The sequence below is a fragment of the Hesperophylax consimilis genome, chromosome 8 (assembly GCF_061612785.1).
Source record: "Hesperophylax consimilis isolate HC1 chromosome 8, BYU_Hcon_1.0, whole genome shotgun sequence".
NCBI lineage: Eukaryota > Metazoa > Arthropoda > Insecta > Trichoptera > Limnephilidae > Hesperophylax > Hesperophylax consimilis.
The window spans coordinates 41,426,352-41,451,094 of NC_142843.1; the positions used below are offsets into that span (position 1 = coordinate 41,426,352).

Here is a 24,743-nt window from a genome sequence, read left to right on the forward strand (position 1 = left end):
AAGTACCTCTTCATCTGAATCGGACGACAACAACTATTCATTGCATGATTCAAATGATTCCGACGGCCCGTTACAATTTTCTGACGAAGAACTGGATGGCGAAGGAAGTCATCCTCAAGCGTTGACGTCAGCTGCCATGGTAGCATCAAACAAATCACCCTATGAAGTAGGCGACTTTGTAATATTTGTGTACGAAGGCGCCTATTTTCCGGGCAAGATTTTGGAAATACGAAAGAATGGTGCGATTGTTAGACTAACTAACTAACTAACTAACCATCACGCCGTTTCCCCGCAGGGGTAGGCAGAGAGGACGGACCGCCAAACAACTCGGTCTTGGCACACACTCCTTGCCTCATTCACATTCATACATCTTCTCATACATACTCTTCTATTATTCTGACTCTTGACATGGCCCGACTCGAGTATCTGATTCACTTGATCGTGCCATGTCTTCCTCGGGCGTCCCCGACTTCTGCTACCATTCACATTTGCATCATATATCCTCCTTACACTCCTATCTTCGCTCATTCGCTCTACATGCCCAAACCATCTAAGCGTCCCTTTCTTAATCTTACTCATTACGCTTACATCAGCCTTGCACTCTTTGCGGATCTCCACATTCCTCACACGATCAAACATGGTTTTACCACACATACGCCTCAGGGATCTCATTTCAACAGCATTTAATCTACTTTCATCCTTTCTTTGCCAGTTCCATGCCTCACTTCCATACATCAAGGTAGGTACCAGCACTCCGTTGTGGACTGCTAACTTCGCTTCTTTGGACAATTTTTTGTTAGCGCCTACGGCGTTTAGTCCTCCATTAACGGAATTACCTGCATTTACCCTTCTTTCGATATCTCTGTCAGCCTTCCCATCTCTCGTAAACATACTTCCTAAATATACAAACTCATCCACCTGCTCCAAGTATTCCCCATTCACAATTATATTGCACACTGTTTTCGTACTCTCTCTTTCAAACACCATTACTTTAGACTTACTTACATTCATCATTAACTCATTCTTCATGCATACTTCGTTCATCCTAGACACGAGAGACTGTAGATCATCTATACTATTAGCAATCAGCACCGCATCATCAGCATACAACAGGCAACATACTTTCAAATTATTCAAATTCGCGCCCAATCCCACCTCTTTCAATTCTTGCATACAATTATCCATGTATAGATTGAATAACCACGGTGACATTACGCAGCCTTGTTTAACACCTTTTGTGATATCAAACCACCCCGTAAAACCACCGTTTACCCTAACACATGCAACGCTTCCCTCATACAGAGACGCAATTGCCTGAATCAGATTCGTATTCACTCCATACTTGGACAACACCTTCCATAGCTTTTTCCTGTCGACTCGGTCGTATGCTTTTTGTAAATCTACAAAGGCACAGAAAAGTTTCTGGTTTTTTGCCAGAAACTTCTCAGTGAGCATACGCAATGAGAATATCTGGTCCATGCACCCCCTTCCACTCATGAAAGCACCTTGCACATCCCATATTTTATCCTTTGTTTCCTTTCTTACTCTTTCAATCAAAATTCTACCATACAGCTTGCCAACTGAACTAAGCAGGCTAATAGCCCTATGATTCCCACATTCCATACGTGACCCTTTACCTTTGTATAATGGCATGATCACAGCCCTTCTCCAATCTAAAGGCGTGTAACCTTCCTTTAAACATTGGTTAAAAAGATTGCACAACCATGTGAGAATTACACGGCTACCTCCTTTAAAATATTCAGCAGCAATATTGTCAAACCCAACAGCCTTACCATTCTTCATACATTTAATCGAGCTTTCTATCTCATCCATGCTAATTTCGGTAACATTCACTCCATCGTCATTCATATCTGATTCGCCACTGGAATCACTGTCATTCACTTCGCTTTCGAAGACTTCCTCGAAATAATTCATCCATCTCTCTTTTATTTTTTCCTCATTCGTCAACATTTTTCCATCTTTTGATTTTATCACTTTCATGCTTCCGTTTTCTGGGCCACTCCGGGACCTTTTGACTTCTTTCCAAAACAACTTAATGTTTTCTTGGAAATGGTTTGTCATTTTCATTCCTTCTTCCTCTTCCAGGCGTTTCTTTCGTTCTTTCACTCCAACTCTTACTTTTTTCTTACATTCCTTATATACTTCTTTCGCTCGATACTTCTCTTCGCTGGAAGCACTGCCAGCCGCAATCAGACACAACCATGCTTTCTTCTTTTCTGAGACCAGTGCTTTAATCTCATCATCCCACCATGCATCACCTTTCTTCCTACCTTGCGTACTTATTCCACAAACCTCCCTAGCAGATTCACAAAGACACACTTTTATGTGGTTCCATGTTTCGTCTATGCTTAGACCATCCATTTCCTTCGCATTCAATCTTATCTCTGCACAATTCACATACTTACTTCTCACATTATCGTTTTGCAGTTTTTCTATTTTGACTCTTGTCGGAGCTGGTACCGTTTTCACTTTAGAGCGCCAACCGCGAAAGAGGTTTACTCTCGACACTACAAGAAAGTGGTCAGTTTCGACCTCAGCCCCTCTGAAAACTCTTGTGTCCTCGGTAACAGCTCTCAACCTAGAGTCAATTACTACAAAATCAATAATTGACCTCTCATTTCCTCTTTCCCACGTATATTGGTGGATACCTTTATGATCGAAGAAAGTATTCGACACAAACAGGTTCCACTCTAAACATACTTCAAGCATTCTGTTCCCGTTGTCATTCGTTCTTTTATCCCCAAAATTGCGATTGTTAGCTCTATGCAAAAGCTCTATCCCCAAAATTGCGATTGTTAGCTCTATGCAAAAGACATTAAAAAGCTGGAAATGGCCTGACAAGCAAGATGCAATTTTGTATTCCTGGGTTGAAATTGTGCAAAAAATTAACCCCCCCGAGAAGTGTCGTTCCAAAAGAGAATTCTTTCAAGTTCCAGAAATATTAAAATATTGGGAAATTTAGTTGTAATTTTCACCACTGTATACCCACAAATTACTGAAATAAGTAATTTAATTTAAAAAACATAATTGTATACCAATTGTTTCATAATTAATAAAATTTCTTTAAAATAATTCATTGTTTTTTTTATAATTTTTTTTTCCGAGTATCCTATGTAAATTTAATATTGTTAAATGTTGACATTTTATGTAAGCATTAAGAATGATCACAGTGATTGCTGCGTTTACTTTAGCCCATTATGAAAATCAATAATACAGCCTTCAAAAAAAATTGGGCCAAAGAATCCTCTCAGAATGGGAAACTTTGGCCCAAACTTCTTCTTTTTTTTTGGTTAAAATTATACTAAAAATTTTTAAATTTATTTAAAACAGTTCATTAACTCTATTTCTATCATAATTCAAAAATTCAAAGCGCTCTCTTAAGCAAGTTGGATTTTATTGAATGTTCTTTGCAATCGGATGATATTTTGGGCCAAAGTCAACCCACATTACGGTATGCCTTTTAGACCGGTTAGCTACTTCTCGACTGGGTTTTGATATGCCTTTTAGACCGGTTAGCTACTTCTCGACCGGGTTTTGATATGCCTTTTAGACCGGTTAGCTACTTCTCGACCGGGTTTTGATATGCCTTTTAGACCAGTTAGCTACTTCTCGACTGAGTTTTGATATGCCTTTTAGACCGGTTAGCTACTTGTCGACCGGGTTTTGATATTCCTTTTAGACCGGTTAGCTACTACTCGACCGGGTTTTGATATTCCTTTTAGACCGGTTAGGTACTACTGACTGGGTTTTGATATGCCTTTTAGACCGGTTAGCTACTTATCGACCGGGTTTTGATATTCCTTTTAGACCGGTTAGCTACTACTCGACTGGGTTTTGATATTCCTTTTAGACCGGTTAGCTACTACTCGACTGGGTTTTGATATTCCTTTTAGACCGGTTAGCTACTACTCGATTGGGTTTTGATATTCCTTTTAGACCGGTTAGCTACTACTCGACTGGGTTTTGATATGCCTTTTAGACCGGTTAGCTACTACTCGACCGGGTTTTGATATTCCTTTTAGACCGGTTAGCTACTACTCGACTGGGTTTTGATATGCCTTTTAGACCGGTTAGCTACTACTCGACCGGGTTTTGATATTCCTTTTAGACCGGTTAGCTACTACTCGACTGGGTTTTGATATTCCTTTTAGACCGGTTTGCTACTACTCGACTGGGTTTTGATATTCCTTTTAGACCGGTTAGCTACTACTCGACTGGGTTTTGATATGCCTTTTAGACCGGTTAGCTGCTTCTCGACCGGGTTTTGTTTTTTTTATCAATGTAATGTTTATTTATATATATATTATACGCCCATACGAGCTTTTACAAACATGTGATATTAAACATTCTAATTTAGAGGATGTAGTTAAGTAAAATTTGGTATTAAAATTATAGGACCCATGCAGAAGAATAATATTATGCTAACCTTAATTATTATTATTATTGATGTATGTTATTGTAACTATATTCCTCACTTCCTCACAGTCGAAAAAATCTACAACTTCCACACATTTTGATTGCCAACTGCATGCAATCTAGGTACAAGCGAATAACTGAATAACTCAGTCCTGATATTGTTGTTGCAATTAAAAAGAATTTTCGACCGAGTATTTCTAGTTAGTACGTTGAAGGTGATAAGCTCAACAAATCAGGGCTGTCTATAATTCTATTGATATTTAAAAACACAAATCGGAAACAAGTTTTCTTATTAATTGTTATTCTTTCATCAAGTAGTTGTAATTTCTAAGTAAGTTTCTATTGGTAGACCGAGTTTATAGTTAACACATAATCTTAGAAATTTATGCTGATTTTTTTCATGGGGTCAGAGTAGATTTTAAAGTAATTTTTTTGCCTTTGAATAATTAATTAGGTAATATAGAGTAGGGTTCAAAGTTATTTTCGACGTAATAGCTCCCTTTAACGTCGAAATGGAGCCATACAAACTGGTATTATTATTATTACTATGACTGCTTTATTGTGATATGTCATTTGGTTTAAGTGGTGGAGGTCTGTATTTGCAACAGAAGCTGCAGAACTTCCAAAATGGTATCCGTGGTCAACTGCATCGGTTGCAATTGTGCAATTCTTATTACAACCTCGATGCATGTACCAGCGGAGACTACAGTCACAGGTGCAGCTGCTGGGAGACGTCATCAATGCGAACGGATGATTAAAAAAACTCACTGAGCATTTCTACGAGTTTTTAGTTTAACGTTACAAGGTCCGTATTTTTAGTAATGCAGTCATGCTTGTATTTTCGTTTTGGATAGAATGCACAAAAAGAATGCCGACGCCATCAAAATTGCGTGGCGCGAGGCAGATGAATAAAAATGTCAGCATAAGTTCAGCTTTATGTAAGAATTTTACTAAAAATGCCATATAAAATGTTAGCATCTAGCCAAAGCGATTTTTAGTTTGGTTAAAAGTTAACATTCAAGTTTTGAGAAAATCCGATTCAAGTTCTGTTATCATCCAAGCACTTTTAAACAACCGTCCCATAACGAAATAATACTCGTAACAGAGCTTACATATAACTTTCACAGAACTTGAATTTTATCTTTGAAATTTGATGAATTGTTCAAGTTCTGTAAAACAACCCGTCCTAGAATTTTAGGACTTTTAGGAGTCAGAATCAATTACTTCAGATCTATATGTATATTTACCGCATTCTTCTAAATTATTTAATATATTAATAGCAATGCATATCTCCTCAATGCAAGTGCGATCAGCAGAGATAAAGAAGAAAAAACTACCAAATACAGCTGAAGATAAAACAACACGTAAGTCAGTAAGTCCACACTCATCGCAAGTCCCACGTGTTGTGGGTTTTACAGCCTCCCAGGCATCCATTCACATCCCTCTCGCTACTCGTCCACACGTGTGTCCGGCGGTGGGCAGACCTAGCTACTACGTCTGCCACGTGCTCGACACGTGTGGAACTTAGTCAATGGACCACTACCTGCTGTCCCGGCTCTTTTACTTTACAAGCCGGCTGCAGCATCTGCTCTCGAGTCACGGAGATGAATTCAACAACTTTGTTGTTTTGGGAAACACATTTTGAGATGGTATTTAACTTCAGAAGAATTCTAAGAATGCAAAGGGGAATTCGCATAATGTGAAGACTTGTGTTCTCGTGATTGCCTATAGGCCAGGAGAGGCCAGGGGAAAGCTTCTTATACTAATATGTATTATATTACTTCACACTTCAGTCAGTTTTCAATGCTGCAGCAAGGCTGATAACCGGTGTTTGCAAATATTTCCACATCTCACAACATCTGCGGAACCTTCATTGGCTTAAGTGCCCTGAGAGAATCCAATTCAAACTCTGCTGGATGGTTTTCAAATCCGCACATGACATGGCGCCACCCTACTTGTCAGAACTGTGCATTCCAAACAAACGATTAATGTTAGGCAAGCTACCCTTCGATCAGCATCTTCAACAGCTATAGGCAGACACTATACCTATGCGCAATCCCAATACCAATTTCGGAGACCCAGCTTTTGCAGTAGCAGGCCCAACAACTTGGAACAAACTCCCTTCACATTTGCGAAAGATCGACAGCTAATCTGAGTTCAGATCAAAACAAAAGACTCACCTTTTCAACTTGTCGTATCCAGAATAATGACCTTTTTTTTATCTCTCAGAAGTATTTCATTGCTCAGTCCAGGGGATTTTTCTCCTTGACTACCCACTTTAATGGAATAACCATTTATTACGCGTAAACTATTTTTGTAATATTTTATACCTTACCACTGACACCACTGGCAGAAATCATGTCAATCTATAAGTGTAAACGTAAATATGTATGTTAGTCGTAAATCTCTAGTTTAAGCCGTAGTTGTAAGTCGTAATATAGCGGTATTGTGTAAATACCCAACTCGGTCATAAATATTATATTATATATAGTTTTAAGTCATTAGTTAAAAGTCTTAGTTGTAAATCACTCGACATATCTTAGTTATAAACCACTAAGTATCTAGTTATGAAACTTAGTTATAAGCCAAAAGTAATTAGTTATAAGTCTAAGTGATAGGAATAAATTAAGTTGCTAAGCGCCCTTGAGGTGATTTTCCCACGAAAACGGCGCTATACAAATAATCCAATCATTCTTATTTTTATAACTTCAATAGCGCTTTACATAGATAGAAACCAGAAATTTAAAATGGGTAAATTACCATAAAAACAATTAACCACTCTCGTAGATAAAATGAGGCGTTGTAAAATGAAAACTTGTATTTAAATTAATATTGATTTTAGTTGCGGGCTGTAAAAAGGTGTCTTATAAACTGTCAAAGAATGAATAAATTGAATATGCATATGAAAAAGGTCTAAACACTAGTCGAGTATATACAGAAAAGGTTTCTTTCGAAGTCGAGAAGATATAAAGAGATTTGTGAAATTAGAACATACACTTGATAATCAAACCTATTGTAACAACACGTTTAATATAAGCCTGAATATGGAATAAAGTTTTATAGTCAAAGTTAAACTAATAGTGTTGGAAATATAATTCGCGGATTCGGACACGACCACAACATACCTCTGTCTCTTATCTCTGGAATTGTTATTAATAATAATAATTGGATAGTTTATATAGCGCCGTTTAAGTAAAAAAAAAATCTCACGGGTGATGTACATACACCACTTTCTAGTGTATAGGCTTGGAGAAAAACACACTTTGTAAAACTCTGCACATTGCATTATTTTACCGTTGCTATTCTGTCCTCCATTGCTATTGATATTACTTTCATTTGTTAGAAAATGAGAGGAAAAAAGCTATTTATTTTGCATGTTGATATTTTTATCTTCAAAATTCTAATTAGGTTTAAATACGAAATTATCGCGAACTGTGAACGTGAAACATTTTTGAATTTATGGATTTGATTATGTGAAAATACGAACGTAAGGAGATGATTGTGTGAAAATACGATCGTAAGGAGATGATTGTGTGAAAATACGATCGTAAGGAGATGATTGTGTGGAAATACGATCGCAAGAAGATGATTGTGTGGAAATACGATCGTAAAGAGATGATTGTGTGAAAATGCGATCGTAAGGAGATGATTGTGTGAAAATACGATCGTAAGGGGATGATTGTGTGGAAATACAATCGTAAGGAGATGATTGTGTGAAAATACGATCGTAAGGGGATGATTGTGTGGAAATACAATCGTAAGGAGATGATTGTGTGAAAATACGATCGTAAGGGGATGATTGTGCAAAAATACGATCGTAAGGGGATGATGGTGTGGAAATACGATCGTAAGGATATAATAATAATAATAATTGGATAATTTGTAGAGCGCCGTTTTTGTGAAAAATCACCTCAAGGGCGCTGTACAATTTATTTCCTAGGATCTACATTTGTTGTTTAGAAAAGATACCAAAACATACTTACCTGGCAAGTCACTTCCGACAAACACACTTATATTAAAAAGTTTATGCTTATAAAAGATAAAACTGCACGCATAGGACACTATATCAAAAAACACTGGTCATCGCATGACCTTAAGTCTGCTATAGTTTTTTATTTTAATTTAATCATTAATATTACTTCATTTGACATGTGCCACAGGGGTAGGCAGAGGATGCCAAATTTCGCATGAAAAAAGAAACATTATAAACTCGTCTATTATTCCGACTCCATCTTAGCTCGGCTGTATCGTGCCATGCCTCTAATCCATGCCATGCATCAACAACAGCTTCACTTATACACAAATACTGTTTAATGTAACTTGTGTGTTTAAATTATAGGTTCACAATAGTTGATATATGTATTTTGGTGAGAGGAACCAGTGTAATTAACTTTATTTATTACACCTGTTGGAGGTACAGACACACACTACAGACGTGTGTTTTATAATACAAAATATCGAAGCGATAAAGTATTTAAATTAAACACTTTAAACGAGCTAACCATCTTTTTTTATTAATGTGTTGTAGATTTGGCGATTGCGAGATGTAAGAATATATAGTTAGATGCTGGCACTGGAGAATCTTTAAATTTCTCGGGAGTTTCGACCGGCAGTCAAAATGTTGACTTTCGGCATAATAACATTCGATGGAATTTGTCACAAAACTTTTTTCATCACATTCCTTATGTTTTTCTTTCTGTTTTCCTTTCAGTTTGAATTGAATAAAATAAGTATGAATAAGAGAATAAAATTAAAAAAAAAAAAACAGTATCAACAATTTGAATTGAATAAAATAAGTATGAATAACAGAATAACGTCAAAATAAATAATAAAAAAACGACAACATTTGAATTGAATAAAATAAGTATAAATTACCAAATAACATCAAAATTTAAAAATAAAACCTACAACAACAACAGTTTGAACAGAATAATGAATAAGAGAATAACATCACCTTCTCTCATTGTTATTATTTATACCCACGCCATATTTAAATGTTAATCTAAAATTAAAAAAAAAAAATTATATCTGTAGTTGTACTTTATCAGAACTGCTTGTATTATTATATTGTTTTGTATTTTATTTTATTTTGTCTTAAATTTCGAATATCGTCATTTTATTGGTCAATGATTTTAAAAATTCCTAACACTGTCAAATAGGAATGTATAAAGCATAACGCAAATAAATAAATACACTTCAACCTGTTTTTTTTCTTTTATATTCAAAAGAAATTTTATTTAATTTATTTATAAACAGGTTCTGCTGTGTAACTGCGCGAGAGTATTATCAAACTACAATAATAATATGTAAAGGAATAAGTACTAATAAGTACCTACCTAGAAATGCCTAGGATTCCTTTGTGTTTGAATTATGAATTTTAATTTTATTTTATACGCTTTTCAAATGTCATTGATGTGTTGTCTTAGTTACACATTAAACAGCATTATTATTTAACCGCTATGTGGCTGACATTTGAGTGATTGAAATATTTAATTTGTTTAATATGAAAAAATCGACAAATAAACTGTAAATGTCGTTTCTTTGTATTTCAGAGCAACACATGGTTTAATTTGTCTTATATAATTAATAATTAATCTTATATAATTTGAGTATTATTGAATGTAAGCCTCTTAGGACGGGTTGTTTCGAAGTATTTGAACAATTCATCAAATTTCAACGTTCATTTCTGGGATCTGTGAAAGTCCAATTCAAGTTCTGTTATTATATCATTATAGGCTAGTTGCTTGACAAAACTGAAATAAAAACAGAACTTGAAAAAATCATTCACAGAACTTGAAAATGAACGTTGAAATTTGATGAATTGTTCAAATACTCCGAAACAACCCGTCCTTAGGACGGGTTGTTTCGGAGTATTTGAAGAATTCTTCAAATTTCAACGTTAATTTGCGAGTTCTGTAAAAGATATTTTCTAGTTCTGTTATTATTTCAGTTCTGTCAAGCAACTAGTCTATAATTATATAATATCAGAACTTGAATAGGACTTTCACAGAACTCTCAAATTAACGTTGAAATTTGATGAATTGTTCAAATTTTCCGAAACAACCGGTCCTTAGTCTTGTTGTCGAATGCTTTGTGTTTCTGGTCCACGTTTATATTGTTTGAGGGAGTTTAACAATCTAAAATCATTGTAGAAGATATATATTAACATCGACGATTATCTTCATGTTTTTAATTTGTATCGTTCAAGTGGTAGCTTTACTTACGTTCGTTTGGAGATTCTCGTCGCAAAACTTTCGATTGCAAATAATTGATCACAAGTACATCTGAGTATCTATATAAATCCACTATCTTCGTTTCGTATCCATGCATTTTAATAATCTCTAACAATCTTTTTATAATGTTACGTTGACAATCATAATAATAAAAATAAAGTCAATTCCACGTTTCTCATTCGTTACAAATTAGTTTCGTGAGTAGAGCCAGTAAATGTAGAACCTCTAACTGAACTCTACGGAAGTGTAAGATTCGATGAGAGAAGCCTTCTACATATTAAATATGTACATACACAAGTATTATGTAAGCTGTACATGAAATGGGTGGCCCGATATTTGTATACGCTCCTGGACAAATGTTTTAATAATTGAGACAAATGGGTATAGTACAGCCCAAAAGTCTTTTTAATACACTTTAACCCCCTAATCTCCCTCCACACTTCTCTCACATTCCTCAATTTACTTAATTCATATAAAAATAGCACTTGTCAATGTTTAATTAATTATTTATCACATAAAATATTAACTTTATTAACATAGAATCGGAATTGTATCATTTAATTTACTAACTATTATGAATATTATTAATATCTTCAATCTGTAAACTTCACCCGCCATAACACAGAGGCATCCCTATATCCCAAAATGTATCATTCAATGAGATTTTTCTATAAAATAAATAAATCTTGTTATATTGAACTACAATATGAACTAAGAATAATAAAATAATTCAGAGTGAAATCCAAAAATTCCGAAAATCGTATAATATTATAATGGAGTTGAAAACTACCCTCGTTGTTCGTTGTTTAGCTCAACATTTTCTATAACACAATTTGTACACAACACAAATCTAAATCTACAAACAACCTGCTATATCAATAAACCACAGTTTTCACTAATTTCGTTTTAAACTATATTTATTTTAATAATTTTCTTTGTTGTTTACAGAATTAAGCTGCAGGTATCAACAAAGGAAAAATCGTAATGCAGTATTTGTGTCAAGTTTATCATTTAATTCAGAATCCATACAAAATTGACGTAACGAATGCACAAATGGGCTTGTTTTCCTTGAAATATCCTTCCCCACTCTGTCCACATTTAATTGCGAAATTACAATACATATATGTTATAATTTAATGTAAATAATAAGTCACTCCCTTTTTGATGAGTTGCAACATTCAAATGTGCTGAAACGTCCCACTAAACTTAATGTGACGTTATTTGATTTACGTTGGCGTAAATGTGTCCGGACATGCGAGCAAGTTATTAATTAAAACATTTCCAGTAGAGCCCCCCGCAGGTAAAGCGAACACGCTATTGGCCCTCGCATTTCCTTCTCTCCAGGTTACCCTGATACTTGTACTTGATGTTCTCCGGAACGTGAAATTAAAACACCGCGGAGTGATTCATTTCCTAACGTAAAATTACTATAATTATTATTACAGGTATTCCCTCCAACACCTGGAACTTCTGTCCGTACCTACTAGATACTTTATTTCTCTTTGTAACTCATTCTAAGCACTATTGTGCAGCTTAATAAGGAACTCAATGGAAAAATATATTCATTTAGATCAATAAACGCTGATTCTGAACATATAAATTTTATTATACGCAGAATTTATAAAGAAAACTTAGGTTTTTGAGACTGGTGACGTCACACTTCACGTCCATAGATTTTATGCGATTTTGGGAGACCCGAAAAATTAAAAATATTTTGACAAAAAATATACTGGTATTTAAGATGGAAGGTCATTATTGACAAAAAATATATCTACTGATATTTAAAATGGAAAGTCATTATTGACAAAAAATATACTGGTATTTAAGATGGAAGGTCATTATTGACAAAAAATATATCTACTGATATTTAAGATGGAAAGTCATTATTGACAAAAAATATACTGGTATTTAAGATGGAAGGTCATTATTGACAAAAAATATATCTACTGATATTTAAGATGGAAAGTCATTATTGACAAAAAATATACTGGTATTTAAAATGGAAGGTCATTATTGACAAAAAATATATCTACTGATATTTAAGATGGAAAGTCATTATTGACAAAAAATATATCTACTGATATTTAAGATGGAAAGTCATTATTGACAAAAAATATACTGGTATTTAAGATGGAAGGTCATTATTGACAAAAAATATATCTACTGATATTTAAGATGGAAAGTCATTATTGACAAAAAATATACTGGTATTTAAGATGGAAGGTCATTATTGACAAAAAATATATCTACTGATATTTAAGATGGAAAGTCATTATTGACAAAAAATATACTGGTATTTAAGATGGAAGGTCATTATTGACAAAAAATATATCTACTGGTATTTAAGATGGAAGGTCATTATTAACAAAAAATATACTGGTATTTAAGATAGATGCTCACTATTGATAAAAAAATAATATACAATCAACCACCACAACACGGGCTTGGTGGTCTTAACATACGCAATAATTTTAATAACCAAAAACCGCTGATAAAGAAAAAATTTAAAAATAAATACTGGTAATTAAGATAGAAGGTCATTATTGATAAAAAATACTGGTATTTAAGATAGAAGGTCATTACTAAAAAAAGGAAAATGGACTGAAGTTCCTTATTAATGATTGAAGATTTGAACTTTCAGTATGAATAAATTAGAACCCACGGTGTGGCTGTTTATACATATAATTTAGTAATATAATGCTGTAGACATAGAATTATATCACTAAATAGGTCTGGAAGCATTTTATATAAATTATTAACATTTACGTAAAACACAATATTTACACATTTTATAGATACGTTACGTTTTGTTTCAACTAAAATAAGTGTGAATTGCTAAATCTGTCAACAATTAAACATATTTCAATAAAAAGATTAAGGATTAACGGAACCAACGTTATAATCCCATAACGATACCTTATCCTCAGCACGGGAGATCCCATCGAGGATGTCATTATATCTATTAGTTACAAACAAAAATATGATAAGTAAAAAAAAAACTTTTTATTATTATTATTTCATCTACGCGTTCATAGATTTTGCTAATTTAATTATTTTATGAAAAAACATTTTTTGAAAGTTTGCTTGAAAATATTAAAGTGAATTATTTGTGTACACATGCAGTATGAATATGAATAAATTATTTTGTCCGTATAGAAACCGAATTTTTCGAGAAAAGCATAAAATACAATATTGTATCGATGATTTAATCCAATAATGTGTTTGAATTATTTTTGAAAGAATTGAGTTTGTATACATACAATACTATTTATTCATATTTATACTACGTATAAATAAATAATTCCTTAATATTTTAAACAATAAATTGCAAAAAGTGTAAATTAATTAAATAAACTGTGTTGGTGACAATCATACCATCTCTGTGCAAACATATAAATATAATGTTTACCCTTTTCTTCTGTCACATTCAAACATCTATTATATTTATGTGAATACGGCACAAGAGTCCCAACTTCTCCCAACCGTCTGGAACCAGTGGGACTATAGTATCCTTAATTATGGTATGTTCTTAGGCAGAAGAGAGAGTGAGTAGAAGGTGGCTGGCTACTCGAATCTGGCCACCAACCACGGCTAAAGCTATTTCACTAATGAATAAATAAATACCTTACTTTTAATAATAATAAAAATATAGTCATTGGTCGATATATTTAAAGCAGTTTCAGCTTAATGGGTGGCCATTATTTGAAGCCTATCGAGAGGATTTTTGAATCCATTAGTTGTCGGTATGCATATAAGAGTTTTGTGGGCAGTACTTATGTAGACCCAAAAGACCATTGGTCTTTATAATCTCAACAAATGCGGCGATGAACCCGATTGAAGGCGGTAGTAATTATGGAGGGTTACATTCGTACATTTGGTGGACCGGGGAAGCCCAGGGATAGCAATAAGCTAATGGGTATAGTAGGAAAGGGTCTTTGTAGGTGTTCACGACACAAGACTCTGGCCAGGTGTCCTGGGGAAAGTAACTACTAGCAATGACTGGACGCTCGATCAGTTGGGAAATAACTTTGAGTAATAAAGTTTTGTATCTTTATGCATTCCGATGGGAATGAAATGCTGACTATTTGTGATACAGCTCACTTAGTTTACTTACGCATTATCTGGGATATATATAATTTATTTAGCTATTTATTTGAGTACTTGTCTATTTTATGTTTGTTTTATTTTAAGTCATATGCTGTGCTAAGAAGACGTTATTACTGCACCAAAAATAAGTTATTAACCAGGTAAGCATTGAGGTACCACTGTCTTTGTAATATTTTTAAATAATAATCCTCTTCTTTGGTGCATGTTGCCTGTTCCTTTTTATAATAATAATAATAATAACATGGCAGTTATATAGCGCAGTTTAGTGTCATTTCACTTCAAGTGCGCTTAACTACTCGTATAACAAACTTAAAAATGGTATTTTTTTTTTATTTATTGTTATTAAGTTTAATTTGTAGAACTCAATTTTATTTTTTTATATATACAATAATATTATTATATAATATTATATATTTTTTTTATATAATAATATTATTATATAAAAAAAATAAAAAATAAAAAAATAAAAAATAAAATGGTAATTCAGTATTAGTGGTTCTTAAATTTATTCCTACAGTGTGCCTTACCCAATACAGATCTAATATTATAACACTAAATATACTGTTTATACAAAATGATGACAAAACTTAGAATAACAATAACAGCAGGACAGGACAAAACAAGAATATTAAAACTAAAACATAATATAAAACAGGAGGTAGGCAAACGATTAGCACAGATTTGCAGGGTTCATCGTCAAAGTAATACCTACCAAGTGTATACTCTTGACTTGAGTACCCCGAAAGACCAACAACTATGAATATACTATATTGTCTTTGGTCACAAGACCGTGTTGTTTGGCGGTCCGTCATCTTTGCCTACCCCTGCGGGGTGAAACGGCGTGATAGTGAGTTTGTCAGTTAAATATGCTGGTACATATATCAGTAATCTTCGAATAAACGTAATATCAATAGTAAAGAATTATTAAATAGCATCCATGTACTATGACCATATATTATGTTATAATGGTCAGTGGTGTCCTCAGTGGAAAGTCGTAATTTCTCCAAGCTTCCTCATCTTCATCTTCTCCATCTCCATACCCTCCCCATTGCTTTCAGCCTCACAACACGCCTCAATTGGGGATGCCATAGTCTCACTGGCTACGGACGGTTGGGAGTAGTTGGGACTCTTGTGCGTTTTATTTATCTGAAGTGGCCTGCCAGGTAACCATGTTTTTTTACAAAAACCGCTCTATCCAAATTATCCTATTATTAGTTCAATAAATGTTGTAACATCCCACCTATTACATGGTTTACAGCCCTCGAGGGGCGGCCTCTTCACCGAGGGTTCATATATACAATATATTGTAGTTAAATATTGTATCTCTCCATTATAATACAGGTAAGGATCGGCCCCACCTTTCAAAGCTCAGTCAATGGTCAAACATGATCCTATTTGTAAACACACTCAGAACAACAACACCCTTTGATAACAACACTCTTTAGGAAAACCCCAACCTTTATATAAAGGTATTCTAGTAGACAAACGTTCGGCTATCAGGACAATAATAATCATTGGCAGATAATCGATGTCAAATAAGGGGTGATTTCGTGTATTTGTTTGAAAGGATTCCTAAGTGATTTTGATAGAAATATACTATTATTAAAGTAGTTAGCTGTTAGTACTCATCTGTATCTTGTAGGATATACAAATGTGTATCAACTTTGTTATTGGTTCTCAAATCAAATACGTTTTCGAAGCCATTATGTCTTTTATCTACGGTCATAAACACCGGAAGATGATTTATATGCATTTTAAATATTATCACTTTCACCACCATCTAATTATTAACCCCTTAGCGATTCAGCTACTTAATATGTATACAGGGTGTATCGGCAAGTACCCGACAAACTTTAACCAGCTATCCCTTAGCAAATTTGGAGTAAAAAATTTTATCGGCGCTTTGCTGTCCGGTATCATTTTTTTACAATTAAAAACAAAAAAATAAATAAAATATCCACACTCCGTCACTGTCATTTGCATTGTTTCTCGTGTTCAACAGTTGTTATTAGCAAGTGTGTCAAAAAGTGTCCTCGCTCTTTCGTACACACTAAATAATAATAGTTAAAAATGAGACGAATGGTGCCGTGCCATTTCGTTGTGATTGTAAAAGCCTGCCAACGTAGGTACGTACGTACATTATTCAACGAAACTCGAACAAAATATTGCCAGACGGGTTTTCAAACTTTGACAAAGGATAAAACATTGGTGACATGTGGTGAAAATATGAATAATAAATTTTTTATTAAAAAAAAATGTTACCGGACAGCAAAGCGCCCATAATATTTTTTACTCCGAATGTGCTAAGGAATAGTTGGTTAAAGTTTGTCGGGTACTTGCCGAGAATATTAACCTTCTTACACGAAGGTTAATATTCTAGGGTTAAATTAAGTAACCGTCACGCCATTTCCCCGCAGGAAACTTCAACATCATAGAATAGAACATCTCAAATCAATCTGTAATAACTCTGCAGATATTGTAATATTACTTACAGGTAACAAACACTTGCATAAAAGGTCGCGACATTAAATTCGAGATTACTGTGTGTAGGATTTGATATGGCTAGCACTAAACACAACACATCATGTCTTACACATTTACGGAATGTTATACTGTAGCTTCAATAACTAGCAGAAATGCTAAAATTGTATTTATTATTGCGAAATGTTCAAGGTGAAACCCGTGTATAGTGTCTAGCTAACTTTTGTTCAGCATGTTGACTTTGAACAAATAGGCAGATACGAATGTGTGCGTTGAGCTATTTTTGTGCATTCCGTACGTTTTTATTTGTCTTTTTATTTCCTCGCTTCTGCATACATAATGTAAAAATAAAAAAATGGCAGGTACCTACTCATAATCAAAACGTATACCTATTGCGAGCGACAAATGCTTGAGTAAGGAAGTAATCTTGTAATGATATATTCATATTACAGTGTGTTCTTTTTGTTATTTCAAAAGTATTTTTTCTTCAGTCTAATAGAACTACATAACTAATACAAGCCCAATAACCAGTTTATTATAGTGTATACTTATTTTTTACAGCGAAAAGAGGACAACACACGTTGCTAAAGTCTGAAATTTTTATAGTGTGTTCTTTTTTTTATTTCAAAAGAGATTTTTTTCTTAATTTCCACTGTCCAATAACAAGTTTGAGACAAGATGTATGCAAGCAGCGCATCTTGTGTGAGTACAGTTTGTGTCAACTCTGGTTTCGTACAGAATATAATGCCGTTGGAATGAAGCATTTGTATGTAATGTATAGTGTCTCTCACAGCCTCTCTGGACCGGAGAGCTATGGCATTCTTTATAATTGCTCTCAATTAGAAAATCTCTCGACGTCTTAATTAGGTTGCAGATAAAGATGACTCTCCTGAGAGGTCAATATTCTCCAAGCTGTTTCTGTACGCTGCTATTATATTATATAAACTGTCGGTTTATATTCTCAGTAAGCCTATGGACAATGTACTAGTAACTAGACTATAGACTAATTTGTGTAAAGATTACATATTACGGGTAAAAGCATACTAACTCAGGCATTTTCCAAGCAGCCATCAGGATGGGGTTTTCTTTTAGCGGCATCCGCTTTCCCACTGTTTCTTTAAATACGTTTTCATCCAAATACTCTTCCAGCCTCCCATCTGTTTACGTTTCGCATCTAATTCGGTCGCGGACCGTCACATCCGCCCTCCGCCCTCCGCCCTCCGCCCTCCGCCCGACTGACCGCTGAGATGTTTACCGGTTGTGACAAACGGCAATTCCAAGGATCCAAAATAATAATAATTATTTTCTTTGACTTTTCTTGTGAATAAAATCAAAAAATAAATGTGGAAATGTAAAGAAGATAACTCTCATATATCTTTGTTACGAAATGAGAAACGATCTATGAGTATTTGAAACAAATTAACCAATTGATATTATTCAGAGCATCTTGATTTTTTTTCGGACAGTTAAATGTAATAAAACTTTTTAGTCAGGTCTACACTTCGAAACATTTTAAAATACAATAAACACCTGATAGCAACCCCGTAGCGACCGAATTTGTTTTTCCAAATTGGACCTAAATAAAAATCAATTTCGAATTCGATTTACTCAAAAACGAAAGCTGAAATCGAAAAATGTTATACCACAAAATCGACTTCAAATGTGATGTACCTACCAAATATATTGTATTTCCGAAGAGTAATAAAATAAGTAGTCTTACCAGGGTTGTCCACGCTCTCGGTGTGCCGCCACGGCGAATCCGAACATGGAGGGGCGCGCCCCCGGCGCCCCGTGGCGCGTGAAGTGCTCCGTGTCCAGGTTGAAGCCCTGCACGGGCCCCCTTAGGCCCAGCAGGCACAGGGCCCCCAACAGCAGCAGGCCCATCGCTCCAGGCGGCTCAAACTAACATTTACACTCACACCCACCAGACACAAGAGCACGGGCGTCTCCTCACTTCTCACCACGGAGCGAGGGTATTTATAAACGGTGACCGGCGCCTTCAAAATACACGCAAATCTGATATTACTTCTTTAATCTTGTCAAATTTCGATTTGCAACTGCTTCTAAAGAAACTATTTGCGATACATCTAGACGTAAAATAATTATCTCCGACTGCTTAATTTATTTAAAACACCGATCAAATATGAAATAAACGATCTCCTAAATTGCACTAGAAACCTGTTTGTTTAAAATATTGTCATAAAATAAACACTTTTGCAAAAATGCACACTATTTGATGTTGTTTCTTTAGTTTCACTGAGAATGTTAAAGAAATGAGTCAATAAAAAAAGTTTTCGTCTTTGAATAATTTCGCGGGAATTGTGGGAGCGTTCGTTCGTAGATTCCCCTGCCTGAGAGCGCGTCTGCACCAGAAGACGGAGCGCGCGGTACTGGCTGGCGGCCGCCTTATAGGGATGGAGGGGGAGACGCCGGAAAATCGCGTCGCTGAAAGTTCCACTTTCAAAAGGGATTCGTGGCTGTGTTATAGGTACAATACTAAACAAATAGCGGACAAATATGTACTTATTGCAGAGGTACGGTACATCCAGGGCGCTTCGCAATTAATGGTTCAAATGCATTACAATATATGTAATATATCGTTATCGAAATAAAATTACACAAATAGTACAGGTAAAATATGGTTTGTTAAATGAAAAAATGCCTTCATTCATGAAACTTTTGGAACGATAAATGAAGGTCTGCAGGGTCCACACAAACAGTGATCGAGTGAGGTATCGTTTACTATGTTTTTATTCATTCTGAATCGATTGAGACCACGTTCAAGTCCGCAGTATAAATTTTTGGTGAAAATTCACTACATTCTAGTGAAGAAACATTTAAAAAACATTTTTTTTATTGAAAATTGCATATTTTTGGAAAAAAAAATTATATACGGGCTACGGGCCTCAGAAAGAAATGTTTTTACTTACCATCTAATATGATTAAGGGAATGATTTCATTGAGTATTTGCGAAACCAGACTGAATAATGATTAGGTTCCTCCAAACCGCAAATTATAGGAAAGGAACGAATCGAGCAAACGGCGCATTCGGTTGCTTTGTTCCTATCCTGTAATTCGTGGATCGATTCGCGGAATTTTGTTCTGTTTATACGCATCCCAAGTTTTATTGTCGTGAAATGGTATTTTCAAAAAATGAAAGAATTGATGTCCTGAAATAAGGAAATGTATGTATGCTAGTACCAGCGAAAGGTCGTACGTGACATCATCGTTCTAGTTCTGTCTTTTTCGTTCTCCTACAAGATGTGTGTAAAAAAGTTGAATTGTTTGTATGGGAAAATAAATATTCTTCCGTGGAAAAATATTTTAGTATGTGATAAAAGTTGGAATTTCGACAAAAGTTTTTTTTTTTTTTTTTACTTCTACCATCATTAAGAATCACCTCTCGAAGTTAGCGCACTTTACCCCCTCCCCCCCCCACACCCTGTCTGATTAGAACACATTTTTCTATAGATCCAGTATAGATGTATTTTTTTTAAATACTTGAAAACTGAAGATTTGTTTTGATTTTTTTTTTGCGAAATGATTAAATGCTGTAGAAAAAAGAGCGAGTTGTTGAACTCGAAATTTCCGGTTTCTTTTTGCCTTCATTTTTAAATAAAGAGTAATAATAATTGGATAATTTGCATAGTGCCGATTTTATTTGTGAAAAATCACCTAAAGGTACGGAGCAATGAAGGTGTTTGGCGAATTACCAGAAGAAATAAAATTAGGGGAAACAAAAAAAAAATTAATTCAAATTAAGAAAATTAGGACGAGTTGTTTCGGAGAATTTGAACAATTCATCAATTTTCAACATTCATTTGCGGGTTCTGTGAAAGTCCTATTCAAGTTCTGTTACTATATCATTATAGGCTAGTTGCTTGACAGAACTGAAATAATAACAGAACTTGAAAAAACCTTTCACAGAACTTGAAAATTCACGTTGAAATTTGATGAATTATTCAAATTCTCCGAAACAACCCGTCCTTAGTGATTGATTTATTCTAAAAATTATATTTTTTTAAGAGTACAGGTATAATATAAAAGTATTGTATTATGACATGTATGATAACAATGTACCTATTTAAAACATCACAAATAAATGAATATAAAATGAAGGGCGCTAATCAAATTTATATTACTTGCTAGGATTTTTTATTTTTTAAAAGAAATACAACCATTCCCGGGTTACGAATAACCTGACAATGTTTGAAAATCTCCTACTACCACCACAGGAAGTGGAAAATGTTGGGATGGAGGACTTAGCCAGCCGAGGAATTGAACTCACTACGCCTGGGTGGGGCTCTAACGAGATGTTAACTCAGCCACCTACCAAATATGATTTAAGATTTTCACGGCCAAAAGTATTTTTGTTATTTGTTTTTGGGGTGTTATGCCGTGTTGCGCCAACTCCTTCTTTAGCCAACGTTTCGGACAGCGTTGCAGTGTCCATCATCAGTTCAGATGTGTAATCATGTAATCACGTTTCGGACAGCACTGCAGTGTCCATCATCAGTTCAGATGTGTAATCATGTAATCACGTTTCGGACAGCATTGCAGTGTCCATCATCAGTTCAGATGTGTAATCATGTAATCACGTTTCGGACAGCATTGCAGTGTCCATCATCAGTTCAGATGTGTAATCATGTAATCACGTTTCGGACAGCATTGCAGTGTCCATCATCAGTTCAGATGTGTAATCATGTAATCACGTTTCGGACAGCACTGCAGTGTCCATCATCAGTTCAGATGTGTAATCATGTAATCACGTTTCGGACAGCACTGCAGTGTCCATCAGCAGTTCAGATGTGTAATCATGTAATCACGTTTCGGACAGCACTGCAGTGTCCATCAGCAGTTCAGATGTGTAATCATGTAATCACGTTTCGGACAGCACTGCAGTGTCCATCATCAGTTCAGATGTGTAATCATGTAATCACGTTTCGGACAGCACTGCAGTGTCCATCATCAGTTCAGATGTGTAATCATGTAATCACGTTTCGGACAGCACTGCAGTGTCCATCATCAGTTCAGATGTGTAATCATGTAATCACGTTTCGGACAGCATTGCAGTGTCCATCATCAGTTCAGATGTGTAATCATGTAATCACGTTTCGGACAGCACTGCAGTGTGCATCATCAGTTCAGATGTGTAATCATGTAATCACGTTTCGGACAGCACTGCAGTGTCCATCATCAGTTCAGATGTGTAATCATGTAATCACGTTTCGGACAGCATTGCAGTGTCCATCATCAGTTCAGATGTGTAATCATGTAATCACGTTTCGGACAGCATTGCAGTGTCCATCATGAGTTCAGATGTGTAATCATGTAATCACGTTTCGGATAGCATTGCAGTGTCCATCATCAGTTCAGATGTGTAATCATGTAATCACGTTTCGGACAGCATTGCAGTGTCCATCATGAGTTCAGATGTGTAATCATGTAATCACGTTTCGGACAGCATTGCAGTGTCCATCATGAGTTCAGATGTGTAATCATGTAATCACGTTTCGGATAGCATTGCAGTGTCCATCATCAGTTCAGATGTGTAATCATGTAATCACGTTTCGGATAGCATTGCAGTGTCCATCATCAGTTCAGATGTGTAATCATGTAATCACGTTTCGGACAGCATTGCAGTGTCCATCATGAGTTCAGATGTGTAATCATGTAATCACGTTTCGGACAGCATTGCAGTGTCCATCATGAGTTCAGATGTGTAATCATGTAATCACGTTTCGGATAGCATTGCAGTGTCCATCATCAGTTCAGATGTGTAATCATGTAATCACGTTTCGGACAGCATTGCAGTGTCCGTCATCAGTTCAGATGTGTAATCATGTAATCACGTTTCGGACAGCATTGCAGTGTCCATCATGAGTTCAGATGTGTAATCATGTAATCACGTTTCGGACAGCACTGCAGTGTCCATCAGCAGTTCAGATGTGTAATCATGTAATCACTTTTCGGACAGCACTGCTGTGTCCATCATCAGTTCAGATGTGTAATCATGTAATCACGTTTCGGACAGCATTGCAGTGTCCATCATGAGTTCAGATGTGTAATCATGTAATCACGTTTCGGATAGCATTGCAGTGTCCATCATCAGTTCAGATGTGTAATCATGTAATCACGTTTCGGACAGCATTGCAGTGTCCATCATTAGTTCAGATGTGTAATCATGTAATCACGTTTCGGACAGCATTGCAGTGTCCATCATGAGTTCAGATGTGTAATCATGTAATCACGTTTCGGATAGCATTGCAGTGTCCATCCTCAGTTCAGATGTGTAATCATGTAATCACGTTTCGGATAGCATTGCAGTGTCCATCATCAGTTCAGATGTGTAATCATGTAATCACGTTTCGGACAGCATTGCAGTGTCCATCATGAGTTCAGATGTGTAATCATGTAATCACGTTTCGGACAGCATTGCAGTGTCCATCATGAGTTCAGATGTGTAATCATGTAATCACGTTTCGGATAGCATTGCAGTGTCCATCATCAATTCAGATGTGTAATCATGTAATCACGTTTCGGATAGCATTGCAGTGTCCATCATCAGTTCAGATGTGTAATCATGTAATCACGTTTCGGACAGCATTGCAGTGTCCATCATGAGTTCAGATGTGTAATCATGTAATCACGTTTCGGACAGCATTGCAGTGTCCATCATGAGTTCAGATGTGTAATCATGTAATCACGTTTCGGATAGCATTGCAGTGTCCATCATCAGTTCAGATGTGTAATCATGTAATCACGTCTCGGACAGCATTGCAGTGTCCATCATGAGTTCAGATGTGTAATCATGTAATCACGTTTCGGACAGCATTGCAGAGTCCATCATCAGTTCAGATGTGTAATCATGTAATCACGTTTCGGATAGCATTGCAGTGTCCATCATCAATTCAGATGTGTAATCATGTAATCACGTTTCGGATAGCATTGCAGTGTCCATCATCAGTTCAGATGTGTAATCATGTAATCACGTTTCGGACAGCATTGCAGTGTCCATCATGAGTTCAGATGTGTAATCATGTAATCACGTTTCGGACAGCATTGCAGTGTCCATCATGAGTTCAGATGTGTAATCATGTAATCACGTTTCGGATAGCATTGCAGTGTCCATCATCAGTTCAGATGTGTAATCATGTAATCACGTCTCGGACAGCATTGCAGTGTCCATCATGAGTTCAGATGTGTAATCATGTAATCACGTTTCGGACAGCATTGCAGAGTCCATCATCAGTTCAGATGTGTAATCATGTAATCACGTTTCGGATAGCATTGCAGTGTCCATCATCAATTCAGATGTGTAATCATGTAATCACGTTTCGGATAGCATTGCAGTGTCCATCATCAGTTCAGATGTGTAATCATGTAATCACGTCTCGGACAGCATTGCAGTGTCCATCATGAGTTCAGATGTGTAATCATGTAATCACGTTTCGGACAGCATTGCAGAGTCCATCATCAGTTCAG

General features: G+C 35.5%; 1 protein-coding gene across 2 annotated transcripts in view; it reads right to left on the reverse strand.

Annotated features, from left to right (window-relative positions):
- if (integrin subunit alpha inflated) overlaps positions 1 to 19,631 on the reverse strand; it is a 218,611-nt gene extending 198,980 nt beyond the window's left edge. For both annotated transcript variants that reach the window (XM_089634287.1, XM_089634286.1), the window contains exon 1: positions 18,979 to 19,631. In XM_089634287.1, the coding sequence (XP_089490413.1) occupies positions 18,979 to 19,142 (164 nt within the window). In that variant the 5' untranslated portion in view covers positions 19,143 to 19,631. The remainder of the gene's footprint in view (positions 1 to 18,978) is intronic.
- Positions 19,632 to 24,743: the final 5,112 nt, after the last annotated feature.